General features: G+C 37.1%; 1 protein-coding gene and 1 long non-coding RNA gene across 2 annotated transcripts in view; one reads left to right on the forward strand and one right to left on the reverse strand.

Annotated features, from left to right (window-relative positions):
• Positions 1-8,972, forward strand: part of LOC148132928 (uncharacterized) — a 27,453-nt gene extending 18,481 nt beyond the window's left edge. The window contains exons 2-3 of the long non-coding RNA XR_015745189.1: positions 8,116-8,171; positions 8,867-8,972. This is a non-coding gene — a long non-coding RNA (uncharacterized LOC148132928). The remainder of the gene's footprint in view (positions 1-8,115; positions 8,172-8,866) is intronic.
• RPF2 (ribosome production factor 2 homolog) overlaps positions 1-15,707 on the reverse strand; it is a 23,052-nt gene extending 7,345 nt beyond the window's left edge. Inside the window, exons 1-6 of the mRNA XM_026666682.2 lie at positions 15,655-15,707; positions 13,078-13,210; positions 11,921-11,958; positions 9,754-9,793; positions 7,690-7,771; positions 1,291-1,367 (exon numbers count right to left, since the gene is read on the reverse strand). Coding sequence (XP_026522467.2) covers positions 1,291-1,367; positions 7,690-7,771; positions 9,754-9,793; positions 11,921-11,958; positions 13,078-13,210; positions 15,655-15,677 — 393 coding nt within the window. The 5' untranslated portion in view covers positions 15,678-15,707. The remainder of the gene's footprint in view (positions 1-1,290; positions 1,368-7,689; positions 7,772-9,753; positions 9,794-11,920; positions 11,959-13,077; positions 13,211-15,654) is intronic.

The raw sequence follows: 15,707 nt of genomic DNA on the forward strand, positions 1-15,707 counted from the left end.
AAGATGGAGCTTTTGGAATAATAAAATCAGAATATGCGATGAAATTGCAAATGTGACAGATAAAAGTATAAAGTGTAACGAATATGAAGATATGAGAATTATTTAAAGTAAAAAGAAATAAGTTAAGAAATGAGTAGAAAATATAGAAAACAAGTTTGAAGAGTATAAGAATATCTGAGAAAATTTACAGAAAATATGAAATGTAATGATATGATATGAAATCAAATGTGAAAGATGAATATGTAACCAAGGTCATGTTTGCATGGAACTGTGAAAACCTGGAACCATGCCGTTCACTAAAAAGAGATGTTTTTTAAATATAAACTATAAAACAACTTTTTACAAAAGAAAGGTTAACTATTCTTTAATGTGCTCATAAAAACTGAAATGACAGGCATCATATTAGAATATTTCTTCTGCACTGTGATATGTACATTTACTGTCTTAAAAACAAACAAGTGCTCCTATAGTTACATAGGGTTAAAAAATAAGTTTCAGTATAGGCAGACTTAAGCTGCTGAAATAAATTTGATCTTCTACGTTTTTATTTAAATCCGGTGACAGCACTACTGGTAAATTCTGCCCTGGTCAGTCAAAAGTAACAGCTTAAATATCCAGGAATTCTTGGAACAAGTAGAGCAGCTGATGGTGTCACTCAAAAGCAGTAACCCATCACAGCTGGCTGGACTTGACTACCCAATTTCAAGCCACCTGGACTGTAGCAAACTACAGCTTCTTCACCGATAATCCCATCCCCCAAGTTTAAAAAGCAGATTCCAATGAAATATAATGAGGACAAACAATGGGAAAAGCTTCCTGGATAAAGATATATTCTTTCATAGATTATAGTCACATTGAGTTTCAAGTAGCATCCCCGATTTTTCTGTTTATATCAGTTTGCACAGTGTTAGTACAGAAAAGTGTTTACTGCAAAATTAAATTAAATTGTCAAGAAAACTGTACAGACTACTCCAGGCAGTTTATCATTGCTGATAAGGCACACATAAATAAATATGACCAAAATATATTATTAAAAGGGGTCCTTAGCTTGCTTGTTTTCTAACTTAGTAACATTATCAGTGCTAGCAAGAAACGTCTGCAAGAAAACAAGCAATCTCAGAGAACACCAAGGACCCCTTCCTGTCACCCTGAGCTACAAATAGTCTCCTTTATTAATATATTAAAAGACTGATCAAACAGCAATTAAGAAGCAGAAATCAGAGAGAAAAGAGATACACCCCCAACAAATTAAGTCAGTAAGGAAACTAGTGATATTTCAGAATATGTTACCTTAATATCTTTGAGGGCAACAAACTTGTCAATGCCCAGTTCAATCATATCCAGAATATGATAGTCATACATACGACCTACCAAAAGAGAGTAAAAGATAATTGAAGCTGGTCTTTTGACAATGAAATAACATTTCCATTTTAGAAATGAATGCCTTTTTATTGTAGATAGTTTACACCAGAGGTCTTCAAACTTGGCAACTTTAAGACTCGTGGACTTCAACTCCCAGAATTCTCCAGTCAGCATAGCAGCATAGCATAGTTGGCTGGAGAATTCTGGGAGTTGAAGTCCACAAGTCTTAAAAGTTGCCTCTGGTTTTCACATATAGAATTCATGTACCTTTATGATACCTGTGAAAAAAATAGCTTTCATATGTTTTTCCTTAAAGAATTAGAAAGTATTAGAAAACCTGGCAACTAACATAACAAGACCAACATCCTCTTTTCCTCAAACTCAACTTGACAACATCTGTAGAGTTGTAATTGCAGGAAGGTCATTATCTTGATGGCAAACCTCAGATAAGGACAAAAGCAAATACAACTCAGACAAACAAAATCATTAATACAAAGAAGGATTAGAGAGAGGAAGTAAACATGTGTTAGACTTTAACTAGAGATAATTAATTGTGTTAATTACTATGCTAGACAGTAACAAAGGTTGAGCAACAACCAAAGTTAACCAATGTTAGAGGATTACTAAATATGTGTATAAAGACAAGACTAGACTCCAATAAAGTCATCATGATTCATGTGATCATGATCAAACACCTCGACTGACTCGTCACTGCAACAAGTGGCGCCTGAACAGGGACCCTCTTACTTCGTCCGGCAAGGATTTGGTGCACCTTCAACCCTTTGGGGTTTCTCAACCATTTTTGGTTTCTGTAAGTATGGGGTCTTCGCTTTCAGAGGAACAAAGGAAGCATGTAGATGAATTAGGCTATTTGTTGAAGAAAAATAATACTCAGGTACCAGAGAAAAATCTCTTAAGGCTGGTCCAGGAGATTGCAGCTCAGTGCTTATGGTATCCAAAAGAGGGGTCTTTAAAATTAACTGATTGGGAACGTATAGGAAAACATTGCATACTGAACCTAGAGCAGAAATAGAAGTTTTGCAGGTGTGGCATTTATGTAGCTATGCAATTGAAAAATTTGGTCACAATGAACTTTCTCTTTTAACACCTCTACCTTCACGTTATACTAATGTTGTCATTTGTCCTCCTTCTTCACCTGAATATATGTCTTCCATTCTCTCAGCTTCTGCAAATACAGGGAAAAAGCCTCCTGACTATTGTTCAGTCTTCTTTTCAGAAAAAGGATTGTGAAAATGATGCCTCTGTCTCAGGAACAGAACTTGCAGAATTAGTGTCTGTTTATCCAGTACAATATCATCCTGATCAGGAGCCACAGCTTGGACTGCAAGTAGCAGAATGGGAGGGTCTGCCTTATCAGATCTTAGGAGAGTTAAAAAAGGTAGGTACAGACTATGGGATTAGTGGAAATTTTACAAGAGGACTTGTAGAAGGAATAAAAAATGGTTATACAATGTTTCCTGAAGATTGGAAGCAAATATTACTTGACTCCTCCAGCAGTCTCTCTCACTTCTCCCTAGCCACAGCTGGTAGCGCTGGGATTGATCTAATCACTCAAGAGGAACTTGAGTTTAAATTTCCTTTAGAAGTTAAAATAGTTCCATCTCAATTTAAAGGTTTTCTTCCTTCAGGATTAGTTGGCTTAATTTTGCCTCGTTCTTCTGCACACAAAAAGGGCTGTTTTGTTGTGCCTGGTGTAATAGATTCAGATTACACTGGTATCTTCATGATTCAGATTTGGGTGAATCTTCCTCAAAGTTCTTCCTTGTAATTCTTCTGTTGTTCAATTGTTTCTTCTTCTATATGAAAATCCATATCCTGGTATAGGTAATCGTGTGGATGCAGGATTTGGATCAACTTTTTTATCTGTAGGCTTACTTCATCAGCTGAACTCCTCTCTCTTACTAAATAAACAACCATTTCAAGGGTTATTGGATACTGGAGTCTATGTTACTGTCATCTCTTTACATTGGCCAGTACAGTGGCAAAAACAAGTTTCTTCATTGTGGGGAATAGGAGGTTCTACAGCTGCTTGGCAGAGTGTTCAAGAAATTAATGTTACAAAATCTGCTGGTAAGTTTTTTTTCCTACAACCATACATTCTAGATATTCATACTAATATTTGGGATTGTGATATCCTTTCTCTTCTTAATGTTTGATTCTTGATGATGGCTTTTCTTCTTAAATGGCTCTGTTCTAAACAGGTCTGGGTGGAAGAATGACCATTATCAAGGGAAAAACTTGCTGCTTTACAACAATTGGTTCAAGAACAATTGGCTGCTGGTCATAAAGAACTTTCTACTAGTCTTTGGAATACTCCTGTTTTTGTTATAAAAAAGAAAAATGGGAAATGGCATTTCCTTCATGATTTAAGAGAAGTTTTTAATAATAGCATGCCCACAAAACAATATCATTGGTGAGTGTTGCCTCAGGGAATGCTTAATTCCCCTACACTTTGTCAATATTTCGTGGATAATGCTCTTCAACCCTATAGGAATAAATTTCCTTCCTATTTAGTCTATCATTATATGGATGATATATTGATAGCAGCCCCAGATTTTGATGAATCTAAGTTGTTAAAAGAGTTAACAGATACTGTGGCACAACAAGGACTGTATATAGCCTCAGACAAAATTCAAAAGGTAGAACCTTATACCTACTTAGGACATAGAATGTTGCATAATTGCTCCATTCCAATTCTTCCTGAATTACAAGTACATAAATCATATACCTTAGTACAATGGCAAAAATTACTTGGCATTATTAATTGGGCGTGCTCATTCTTCTACATTACAGCTGGTGATATGTTGCCCTTATTTCAGTCTTTGAAGGGAGCACAATCACCAGGAGATCTAGTTATATTAACTGATCTTCAAAGAACATGCCTTCAAGAAATATTAAATAAGTTTAAGCATCGATATGTGGACAGGATAACATCCTTAACAATAGGACTTTGTTTAGCTATTCTTCCTACTGCACCCTTACCCACAGGATGTCTTTATTCTAATGCCTCTCCACAAGCAGTCAACATTCATGAATGGATTAATTTGTCAGCTACTCCACCTAGAAACATTTATCCTTATCAAATCAACATTAGAGGATTTGATTATTAAAGGTTGTAAAAGAACCTTACATCTTACAGGACAGGATCTCATTAGCATAGCTTTCACTCGTACAAAAGTTGAACATGAGCATTTGATGATGATTTCAGAATCATATCAGATAGCCTTTTCTCAACATGTGGGAAACTTATTATATTCTTTACCCAAGGATCCTAGAATAGTGGTTACTACTACTTTAAATCCAGCCTTTTCTTTCATTTTTGTGCGAAATCCTATTTCTAAAGCTCTTAAAGTTTTTACTGATGGCTCACCTACAAGGGGTGTGGTTGTCTGGCAGATTCAACAACAATGGTATTCTAAATTTACTGCCACACAGACTTCAGCTCAACGTGCTGAGCTGGCTGCTGTGATTTTAGCTTTACAATTGTTCAATGACCAACCTATTAACTTGATTGTCGATACTCAATATGTGTATTTAGCTATGCAATCTTTTCTTTTTTCTTATTGTGCTTTCTCTTTGGATAAGAATTTGTTATCCTTGTTTTAATCTTTAAAGAATAGTTTGGAAACTCGCTTGTATTCTTTGTATGTAGAACACATTTGAAGTCATACTCTCTTTACTAATGCCTTGACTGAAGGAAATCAGAAGGCAGATGAATCCTTAAAGGATGTTGCATCTTTGTTTGTTGATCCTGTTGATAGTCATTTTGCCAAATTGCTTGCAAAGCAATTTAAAATTTCATTATCTCAAGCCCGGGATATTGTCCGTGCTTGTCCAGCTTGTCAGCAACTGCAAGTTCTCTTTCCAGTGGGTGTCAACCCACGAGGAACCCAAGCTAATCAAATTTGGCAAATGGATGTAACTCAATTTTCAACCTTTAAGCCATACTGTTATCTTCATACGTCTATTGACACTCATTCACACTTCCTTTGGGTTACTGCTTTAAAACATGAATGTACTTCAGATGTTATTTCTCATTGCCTATCCTCTTTTGTTGTAATGGTTCGGCCTTCTCAGTTGAAAACTGGTAATGGCCCAGCTTATATTAGTAAGGAATTTCAAACCTTTTGTCAGAAATGGAATATTACTTTAGTGCAAGGAATTCCTTACAACTCTCAGGGTCAAGCTATAGTTGAGCGAGCTCATCGTACTTTTAAGGCATTGCTTCAAAAACAATTACAAACTGAGTCTGGCCCTTACCATCTGAGAAAGATTCAAAATCTCATTGCTGTAGCATTATATACTTGGAATTATTTAACCTTTTTAGATTCTCTTGCAGACTCACCTGTTAATTTGCATTTTTGAACTACTGAATCTTTAGCAAGGCCTTTGGTAAAGTATCGCCAAGCTCCAGATCCAACCTGGAAAGGCCCTACACTGCTGATCACCTGGGGTTGTGGTTACGCTGCTGTGGAAGATCCTTCTACTGGACAAGCAGTGTGGGTTCCAGCGCGCTGTGTTTGTCTGTATCATGGCATGGCATCAGGGCCTTCACAACCTGATTCCGGATTTCAATCTTCATCTGAACACAGAAGTTCGGCTTCCAAGGTTGAAGCGCCCGCAATCCATCACTTGGGGACAGGTTAAATCTACTACATATCAAGTTCAACAACAACTGCAACAGGCCTCATTACCTCAGACTCTTGAAAATCTTGTTGCTGCTGTTTTTGCTATTATTACTGCTAATTCTGTTACAATTTTATTTTGTATTTTCTTGTTTATGGTTAATGGTGTTTCTGCTCAAAATGACACTTCTGTGGTTCGTCTTAACCCTAATTTGTGGGTTCGTCATGCACAATACATGTTTATGACCCATGGCACAAATATTACTTTATACTATGAGCCCCCAATGGCATTTGGTCAAATTTCTTTTACCCCTAACTTGATCGTGTCTTCTACATTTATTGTCTCACAACTACAATCTATTTCACACTCCTGGCTATTTTCTAAACCCCCAATGCAATTGAATTCTGTACGTTGGCGTTACTTGAAAGTTAGTCAATTTACAAGGGGTCTGTGTTTCTGTTGTCACGCTAAACACACTTGGCTTCATAATTGGTCTGATTATGATGCTGCTCAGCACATATTAAAAAAACTAGGGAATTATAGTTATTGTTCTAACTACTATTGGTTGTCAGGTACCTTTAATTCTTCTTTGTATGGACTTAATATAGCTCCTGATATGTATCCTGACAATTTTCCTATTTTTAATGCCTCTGATCAACTAATATGTGGTTCTTTTTTTATAAATATGCTACTAATGTTCATCCTGAGAATTTTTCATTCTTTGAATAAAACTATTGAGGATGAGCTTGCCAATTTACAATCATACATTCAAAATAATATCCATGCTCAGTACTCACTTTTGAGTGGCCAACCAATTGGCTCCCTGATTGGTCTTGGCTCAGACAGTTTTTCTTTTATGCCATAATTATTATTATTGTACTAATTGTAACCTGTTGTTTTATTCAATGTATTCCAAATTTATTTGCATTGTTTTGTCCTGCTTTCCTCTCTCTTAATCCTCTACAATTGAGATACATTCATAAATCTTTGAATCCTCCATTTAAAATAAAAAACAAGGATATGTAAAGTTGTAATTGCAGGAAAGTCATTATCTTGATGGCAAACTTCAGATAAGGACAAAAGCAAATACAACTCAGACAAACAAAATCATTAATGCAAAGAAGGATTAGAGAGAGGAAGTAAACATGTGTTAGACTTTAACTAGAGATAATTAATTGTGTTAATTACTATGCTAGACAGTAACAAAGGTTGAGCAACAACCAAAGTTACCAATGTTAGAGGATTACTAAAAATGTGTATAAATACAAGACTAGACTCCAATAAAGTCATCATGATTCATTTGATCATGATCAAACACCTCGACTGCCTCGTCATTGCAACAAACATCATGAGTTACACTATGAGCAAACCATACTGGCCTAGTTGCATTGAGCTAATCAAGCAAGTAACATTATGGCTTAGTGTTACATGATAGAGAAACTTTAATTTCAGACAAAGTTAGCCAAGCAGATGTATCAAAGCCTATCTGCACTGATTGTAACCCTGAAAGAGATGAGTTTATGTCAGCTGGCCTTGACCACAATTCCCCCAATGACCCTTTCTTTAAATTCCATCTATTTGGCTCAAGACAAAAACTGGCTTGTTTTCATACACGGAGGGACTCTTGTTCTAGTTTCTCCAACTACAAATAATTATATAAATAAATCCCAGACATGTTACCTATGATCAGATTATTAGGCCTCTTCTTGCTATGAGATCCAAACAGGAACAAAGAACAATCAGACTTCTTGGAAAAAAATTCCTAATAATAGAACACAGAAGTTTAAATATGTGGAAATGCTTTGCAGAAAACAATACAAAAACAGGGCATAATTTGAGAAAACCGAGCAGCTGTTACACCACTGTAAATCTTGCCAAAAGAGAAGATTCTGTTGACTTACAATTCCCAATTCCTTTTCCACCCTCTCCTTGTTTAGCAATCACATTCTGATCCAACAACTTGGTCATTAAATGACATGGTTGCTAAACAAATATGAGACAGAGACAGGGCAAAGAGCACCAGCTGCTGCTGTCTCATTCAGATAAAGTTCTCATACAGTATTCTGTGCCTGACCTTTCTCTCCCTTCTTTTTTGCCCCATTGCAGGTGGAGATTGCCTAAACAAGTTATCTTTCCCTGAGCTGCTTTTCCCTAATATCAAGGTAACAAGCTCAGCTCTGTGACCTTAGTTGGTAAAAATCATCTTCTGCTTAAACCAGGGGTGTCAAATTTGATCCTGTCATGGACTGTATTGGGATTTTGTTTGCCCTTGGGGGGCTGCGGTGGGCGTGGCCTGATCATCACAGTCAACTGGGTAGGCGTGGCCAGTCCCGGGGCAGCAGGGACTTGTCCCTTGCTCTTTCTGGGACAGCCTGCAGGCCAACTCCATGGCCTATTGTGGCCAGATGCAGCCCACGGGCTGCATGTTTGATACCCCTGGCCTCAACTGACCAGACCCTAAATCGGTTTCACACTTAAGGCTCCTGTTGTGTAGCCTGCAAAGGATGGTCATAAAAGCATGCATTGGTTGGAAAATGATTCCCCCCGCCCACTGTTTATTACAGTTGTATTTGCAAATTGTTGCTAGCCAGTCATAAAATGAACAGTGGTGTAAAGTACACTGATGTTACCTAGTACAGTAATGAAATGTCTGCAAAAAAATAACTGAGCTCAGAGAGCACTAGTGACCCCAAGTATTCTCTTTTTATCAGTAATCTATGGAGTATTCTGGATCAAAATCAGTAAAGATTTTGCAATTATCCTTTTCAGAAATTCAGAAAGATTAACTGAACAGAAATTATCACAATATATTATTTGTAAAACATCCAATACTGTGTTTCCCCTCCAAATCCAACAGAGTTATATCAAATTTCAGTTCTTTCTGGGTTAACATAATGACAGCTTCAGACTAAGAACAAACTTCTCTCAATGTCTTTACAAGAGAATACGCTGACCTCAGGGTAAGTTACAAACCAAAGCAATAGGATTATTGTTCCTTTTTATTCATAACTGTTCCACACCCATAATGTAAACCACAGAGGAAAAAAAATGTAAAAACAATATTCTCATTTTTAGCTTATAATCAAAACATATTCTGCTTTCTCAAGCTACAGTATATTTCTGTAAGGCCTGGAAACTGTTCTTAAGCCTTAGAAAATATTTTTGTGGGGAAAATAGGAGGCAAAAATATTGAGCATGACCTAAATAGAAATGTAAATATTTTTAAAAGATGCCGGTAAATGCAATGGATCAGCTATCTTTTCTGCGACAGATCCATCTAGAGGCAAAAATACGTATTACTAGAAAACTTAGAAACTAACTAACAGCAACATTTATTTTACATGTTTTCTTGGCTCAATTCAAGCTATATCAAGCTAACACCCCCCCCCCCCATGACTGAAAAAGAACCTCATCACGACTGTAGCAGAAGATATGCAATGGGAAGTGGCACATATAGTTCTGTCTCACAGCTATTTGTTTCCAGCATTGAAACTAACCTCCTTCAGCAGTTCCTCTCTCAAGATGCTTTGAACTCAATTACAATCATTTCTCTTACAAAGGAAGAGCTGTAGTCCAAACCCTCTAGGCGACATCAGACAAGAGAAAGCTAATTTAGCACAATGTTGAGGATAGCCAATACAGACTGGATGTCGTATAACCAAATTAAATTTCACGATTCCAGAAAGGGTTTGGATCTATTTTGCTATCTCACATATAGTACATAAGCCTAAATCTAATACTCACCAGAGAGGACTGATCTTCAAAGGGCCTTGTAATATTCTTTCTGAAAGAGATTTTTAAAAACTCATAAATACCTGCTTTAACCTACCCGCAAACTAGTAACCTCCCCAAAAAAACTGCTTGGTTCATATTATATGCTAAGCAAATCGTGGATGCTTCCTCCTATAGCTTTCTAATTAGCAGATAGCAGCCATTACAAGAAGCCAATGGATGCTGTTTGAACACAACATAGTTTGGCATGATGTGCAAACTGATCTAATGTAAAATGCTGCTCTTTTTCTTATCCGAGAACTGCCATTCCTTTTTGATGCTGGTCATCAGGACCATCAGTTCATACAGCAACTAAGTAAACATTCTTGGGCACTCTTGTCTCCAGCTTCTGATATACCTCTTCCAAATATTTGGGAGGGGGAGGAGGGGGGGCTCTCTTTCTATCACTGCTTCCAATACCAAGCTATCACTCATTACTATACAATTTTTTGGAAATGTATTTGTGTTGTGACAGAAAGCCTACGCACATACCCTCCCGGTGGATTAGATGGTAACTCCCAATCTTTTCAGTCAGAGAGCCAATAAAAATTATAACTGGATATATCTAAAAAGCATTAGATTAGAGAAGGCATATCAAATGATTTGCCTGGTTATATACACTTTCTATTGTGCAGCGTTTTATAGATATTTTTTGTATTAAACATAAACATCCCTCAACTACCACATATACTTGCAGATAAGCCCATGTACCGATAAGTTGACACTTATCCAAAATACCATGAAAGGTATGCCTCCTGCAGATAAGCCAACTGTTGTGGTTCACCGGCACCTGGTGTGGACGGCAAAGATATCAGACAGTGAGGACGAAAGGGAACCAGTCAGGGAGTCTGGCGAGGACTTGGACAAGGGTCCTGCATCTGATGCAAGGATGGGGCCAGGACCATCTGGGAGCGGGGTGCAGCCTTCAGAGATTTTGGAGTCTGGCAGCAGCGAAGCAGAGGACTCCGGGGAGCCTGTTCCCAGTGTTATATGTGCACAGAGCTGCTAGAAGGCGAGAGCAGCTGAAGTAGAAGGGGCAACTTGGAGTAAGGCTGGAAGGTGATTGCCCCTCCCATAAGGGATAAAAGTCAGTCCTCAATGACAAAAGTTTTGCAGGAAGCAAAGCAGTTCAGTAATCTCTGAGTCCTTCTTGAAGCTCTGTACTCTGGTCAGTTTTTTCTAGGTTTTTGGGTTGGTTTGTTAGCCTGAATTGGACTTCTGTTTCTTGGCAGCATTCGGCAGCTCTAAAAAGCGTGCTCGTCTGGAGGAACTTTGTCTAATGACTTTTGGCTGGGAATGCAAGTAATTCCCAGCATCGCATTAAAAAAGGTTTTACTTTTAAATTCAGTTTGTGTTTTATTAAGTTTTATGAAACCTGGGTCAGAACACCAACATTTTCTTATGTAATTGGTTTCTCTGTGGATGATATATTTTTCATGGTATTTTTATTAGAAATCCAAGTGTTGGCTTATCTGCAATATATGGATACCATACTTTAAAAAACATTACTGCATATACTCGCAGACAAACCCATCTCCAGATAAACCGAACCCAGTTTTGGGGAGAGGTTTTGGAACCTAAAGCCTACTTTTCATAGGTTGTAGTGGTTGACTACATGAATGTATGCATGTATGTATAATTATGCACGTGCATATTTGCATGTATCTGTGTGCGTGCGTGCATACATATAAGTGAAATTATGCAAAGAATTCAACAAGCGTATTTTATACTTCTTTTTAAATTGTTAAAGTAGCTTGGACCTTCTCCCAAGCTTTAGAAATTGTTCCTGGCTATTTCTGAATGCGGATTTCCTTCACTTGGGAGGAAGAAAGAAACATAGCTATTTTAATGACCTTGAAACACCTCTTTCAACTGCTTTGCATAATCCTATTATGATGTGTGAATGTACATGCATATGTACAGTATATGTCATTCATATATATAAAATATACCCATGTCTCTCCAAAAATAAGACCAGGTTTTATATTAATTTTTGCTCCAAAAAACACATTAGGACTTTTTTCCCAGTTAGGTCTTATTTTCAGGGACACTTTACACACACACACGCACACCAAATACCACATAGCTCTGTATCACATTTGAATACCAGAGAAAAATACACCAGCAATATATCACTTACCTTTTATATAAGACAGCAAAGGGCTTTTTCAGGGCATACTATAAAAAAGAACATTTTAGTTTAGAAGTCACATTGAACAATGCGAATCTTAAAATGTTTCAAATAAAAAGGAAATATATTTGTTTAGATCAACTTAGAACAAATAAAGCCTAGATTAATGAGTGTCTGAAGGACTTCATTGGGCTTTAAGCTCACTAACAGGTTCTACCAAATAACTCTGCTAATCCCTCGCTGGCTCTTCTAGCAACACTGAGGCACAAATACTATCATCTCACTACAAAGGTTTCATCTGAATCAGATCAATTACATTCTCCCACTATGGTGAGGGAATAGCGACATTATATTAACATCCGGTATCCTTCACTGTTGTCCCCTTCTCATATCCAGAAGATTTTATTAAACAGGTGACACTTTGCTATTGTAAGTCACTTTCACCCCATCCTTGCCAAATTGGGGAGTCCTTCTGACAGAGTAAAAAAATGATTTCTCAGCTTCATAGAAGGCATCTTCCTCTGGAATGTTTTAAAACTATTTTCCTATTTTTTTTCCTTTTTCCTACTTTCCTTTTTTCTTACCTACTTTTCTTCCTCCAATTCTAACACTAGGATCTGCTTATAAGGGATCCCTTAAAGGTAAGTGTTTTTAGGCTCCATGCACTCCAGATTGACTTCTAAACACAATTCCAGTATCAGTAACAAAAGTTACCATTCCCACAAATTTTATAAACAAATAGACCGCTAGAGGACATATTTATCTTATTGTCTTACAAGGAAAATAAGACAAAAAACCAAGCACAAACAACTAAAAATCAAATGCTGACACTTTAATGACTGAATTCCTACTTCATTGTGCTCCAGATTCTGATAATTGGTAATAATGTTAATAATTGGTCTGAGGACCAATAATTGGTCAACCTGTGCTCTGCAGACCCTTGGGGGGCAGTGATGTTGTCACAGGGAGTCTATGAATGCTTGAAGAAATGTTAACTATTTAAATCTTGAGTTAAGTCTTGGGAGTCTGAGGCCACGAAAGATATTTAAAGGGAGTTAGTTGGTGGTGAAAAAAAGGTTAAGAACTACTGATTTACAGTGTATATTTCTGGATCCAATTCCCAAAGAAGCACCATTACTTTTACAGAAATTTCTAAACATACTTACAATATTTTTGAGTACTTCTGCTACTGTTAAATTTGCATTTCCTCCTTTTATGAGCATTGCATTTTTGGTGTTTTCTGTCAGTTTAGGCTCCCTTTTTTCAATAAATCTTTTGGCTCTCTTTGTTTTAGGCTTTCTGCCATGAAAAAAAAAAACAAATAACAAATTCAGTTTTACAAAATAGTTAATTGAGATCTACAATGCTGTTATTTTGTTTCGCACTTCTAAATGCTGCCCATCATAAAATCGCAACATGACAATTTATAAAAAATACAGACATGATATAACCAGCAGCAGAACGTTATTGATGCAAACTGAATCTATGGATGAAAAGGAGAAATGATATCCAATGGCATGTTAGAAAGACTACTTGCTTCTCAGCACGACCCATTGAAGTGAGGCATCCAGGTGTCTAAAAAATTAGCCTGATTCATACCAGCTTGCCAAGGCTGGGTTTTTGACCCTTGTCTGGATGTCTAGGTTTTTTATTTTAAAATTTACATTTTTATAAAATATCTTGTACAGCATGTATTAAAGGGGTAAAAATAATTTAATTTAAAATTGTTTTATTGTGTTTTTTTGTTATCTGGGCTTTTATATAGAATCTGTGATGATTTGAGCCCCAAATTTTCTAGGAAACTCTGCTGTCGATCCTGATTCATATGAGTAGATTTTTTCCCCCTAGCAAATGATTGGTTCTTAAATAATTGATGACCTCAGAAGTCACCAAACATAACTTGAAAGAGATCAGAATCTGAATATGCAATTGGTATGTCACTTAATGTTTATCTGTTTTAAATTTTGTTAAGAGTAAAACTGGTGTCTGAAAATGTTGTGTTCATATGTAATGTGAAAACTTGCCATAAACTATAGAGTAGAAAGGTAAACAACGTGGGAACCAGCATGCCACATACAATGCAGAAACCCTTCCAAAAGAATGGGAGGAATAATTAACTAGAATTCAAGTTTTATTTTGTTTGCCTGCAAGCTTGTATATGCAAACCCCAAATTGCATTTAAAACTATAAATAAGCCAATTACTTCGGTTAATAACCACAATTATGTGGTTATTTTGTTTACCAATTGGACAGAATTTATCTGAAATTACAATCTCCAATTCATACTCAAGAACTGGGCAAAATAAAGTTGAATTTTTTTATTCCTTCTCCATGGTCTAAAATTTTATTTCTGCATAGGGAAAGAAAGAAAAGAATGGAAGGCTTGTTCACATTTTTTCCATGCCTGCCAATCTTGTTTTCTATTTTAAAGCAACGTACATTGTTTATATTTCTGGAAGAGACAATCTATGCCCTTGAAAAATTAAAACTAAGTTGCAATATTATTCCAGGAAACTCCCCTTTCTAATTGACTAATGTTTTTCTTCTCTCCAACTAAGATACACCATATTCACACCACGAAGATGAAAAACAGCATATCTTATCTTGGTGTGTTGTAGTATGACCTCTTGCCATACATTCTCAAATCATCTCTTCATTCCTCACCCCATTTCACTCAGTAAACACCATCTCTAACACTCACTATACACCATCTGCTTCAGGATTCTTCTTTTGTGAATTGAAAAAAATAATTCTCCATCAGAACTACCACCACTATCTCCAAGAATATTACTAACTTTATTTGATATACCAGTGAAGGCAAACTTGTAATCATCCAAACACCAGCACTGAACCAAAAACATCAGAGAGCCAGAGGTTAGGAAACAAAAAGGCACTTACAAACAACTGGTCAGCTTGTAACAATTGTATTTCACATCTGCCTGCTGTGCAATTACCCCCAAACATGGAAAGGCATACATATGTGTGCCACTGATAGTAGTACTTACCAAATAAACATTCATTTCACCTCATTTGAAATATTACTGCAAGGACTCAGAGAAAACACACACGACCTTAACACGAAAGTCTTTAACATTAAGAAACGTTCCTTAATAAAAAGCTGCAGTTTAGCTACATTCCCACCGAGAAATTCACTGTTTCCTCTTATTATATAGTAGTGCAATGATTTCTTTCTTTCTTTTTCTTGTACCCGTTTCAAGTGATTTCCCCGCAAAGCCTATTATTAGTGAACCCCTACAGCGTTGTAGACCCCACACCAGGTCGGGGGAAACTAATCGCTGACTGGTCGTTTTAGACCAGAGGTCCCTAAACTTGGCAACTTTAAGACTTGTGGACTTCAACTCCCAGAATTCTCCAGCCAGCATAGCTGGCTGGAGAATTCTGGGAGTTGAAGTCCACAAGTCTTAAAGTTGCCAAGTTTAGGGACCTCTGTTTTAGACTGGTTTAGTTAGGCTTGCTACAAGCAGATTTCTACCAACCGAAGATAAGCGGCGTGAGCTCGGGATATGCCCCGTGAAATCTCAGGCCAAACTTAACCGCAAGCCTAAAACCGGGTTCCCCCCCCCCCGCACCTACTTGATAAAAGGCTGCGCATATCACTTTCAAAGCACACAAACGCTCCCCGCCCCCACGAGCCCAGAAATGTTTCTCATTTCATAATCCCAAAGAAAACACACACAAAAAAAGGACTCAAAACGGACCGTTGCTGAAAACCCGGTACTTACACCACACGGTCTAAAGCCTCCATCTTCCCGGTACAGGATCTCTAGCTGCACCC

The sequence above is a fragment of the Notechis scutatus genome, chromosome 1 (genome assembly GCF_049901735.1).
Source record: "Notechis scutatus isolate UNSWTSFEM ecotype Mainland chromosome 1, rNotScu1.2, whole genome shotgun sequence".
Lineage (NCBI taxonomy): Eukaryota > Metazoa > Chordata > Lepidosauria > Squamata > Elapidae > Notechis > Notechis scutatus.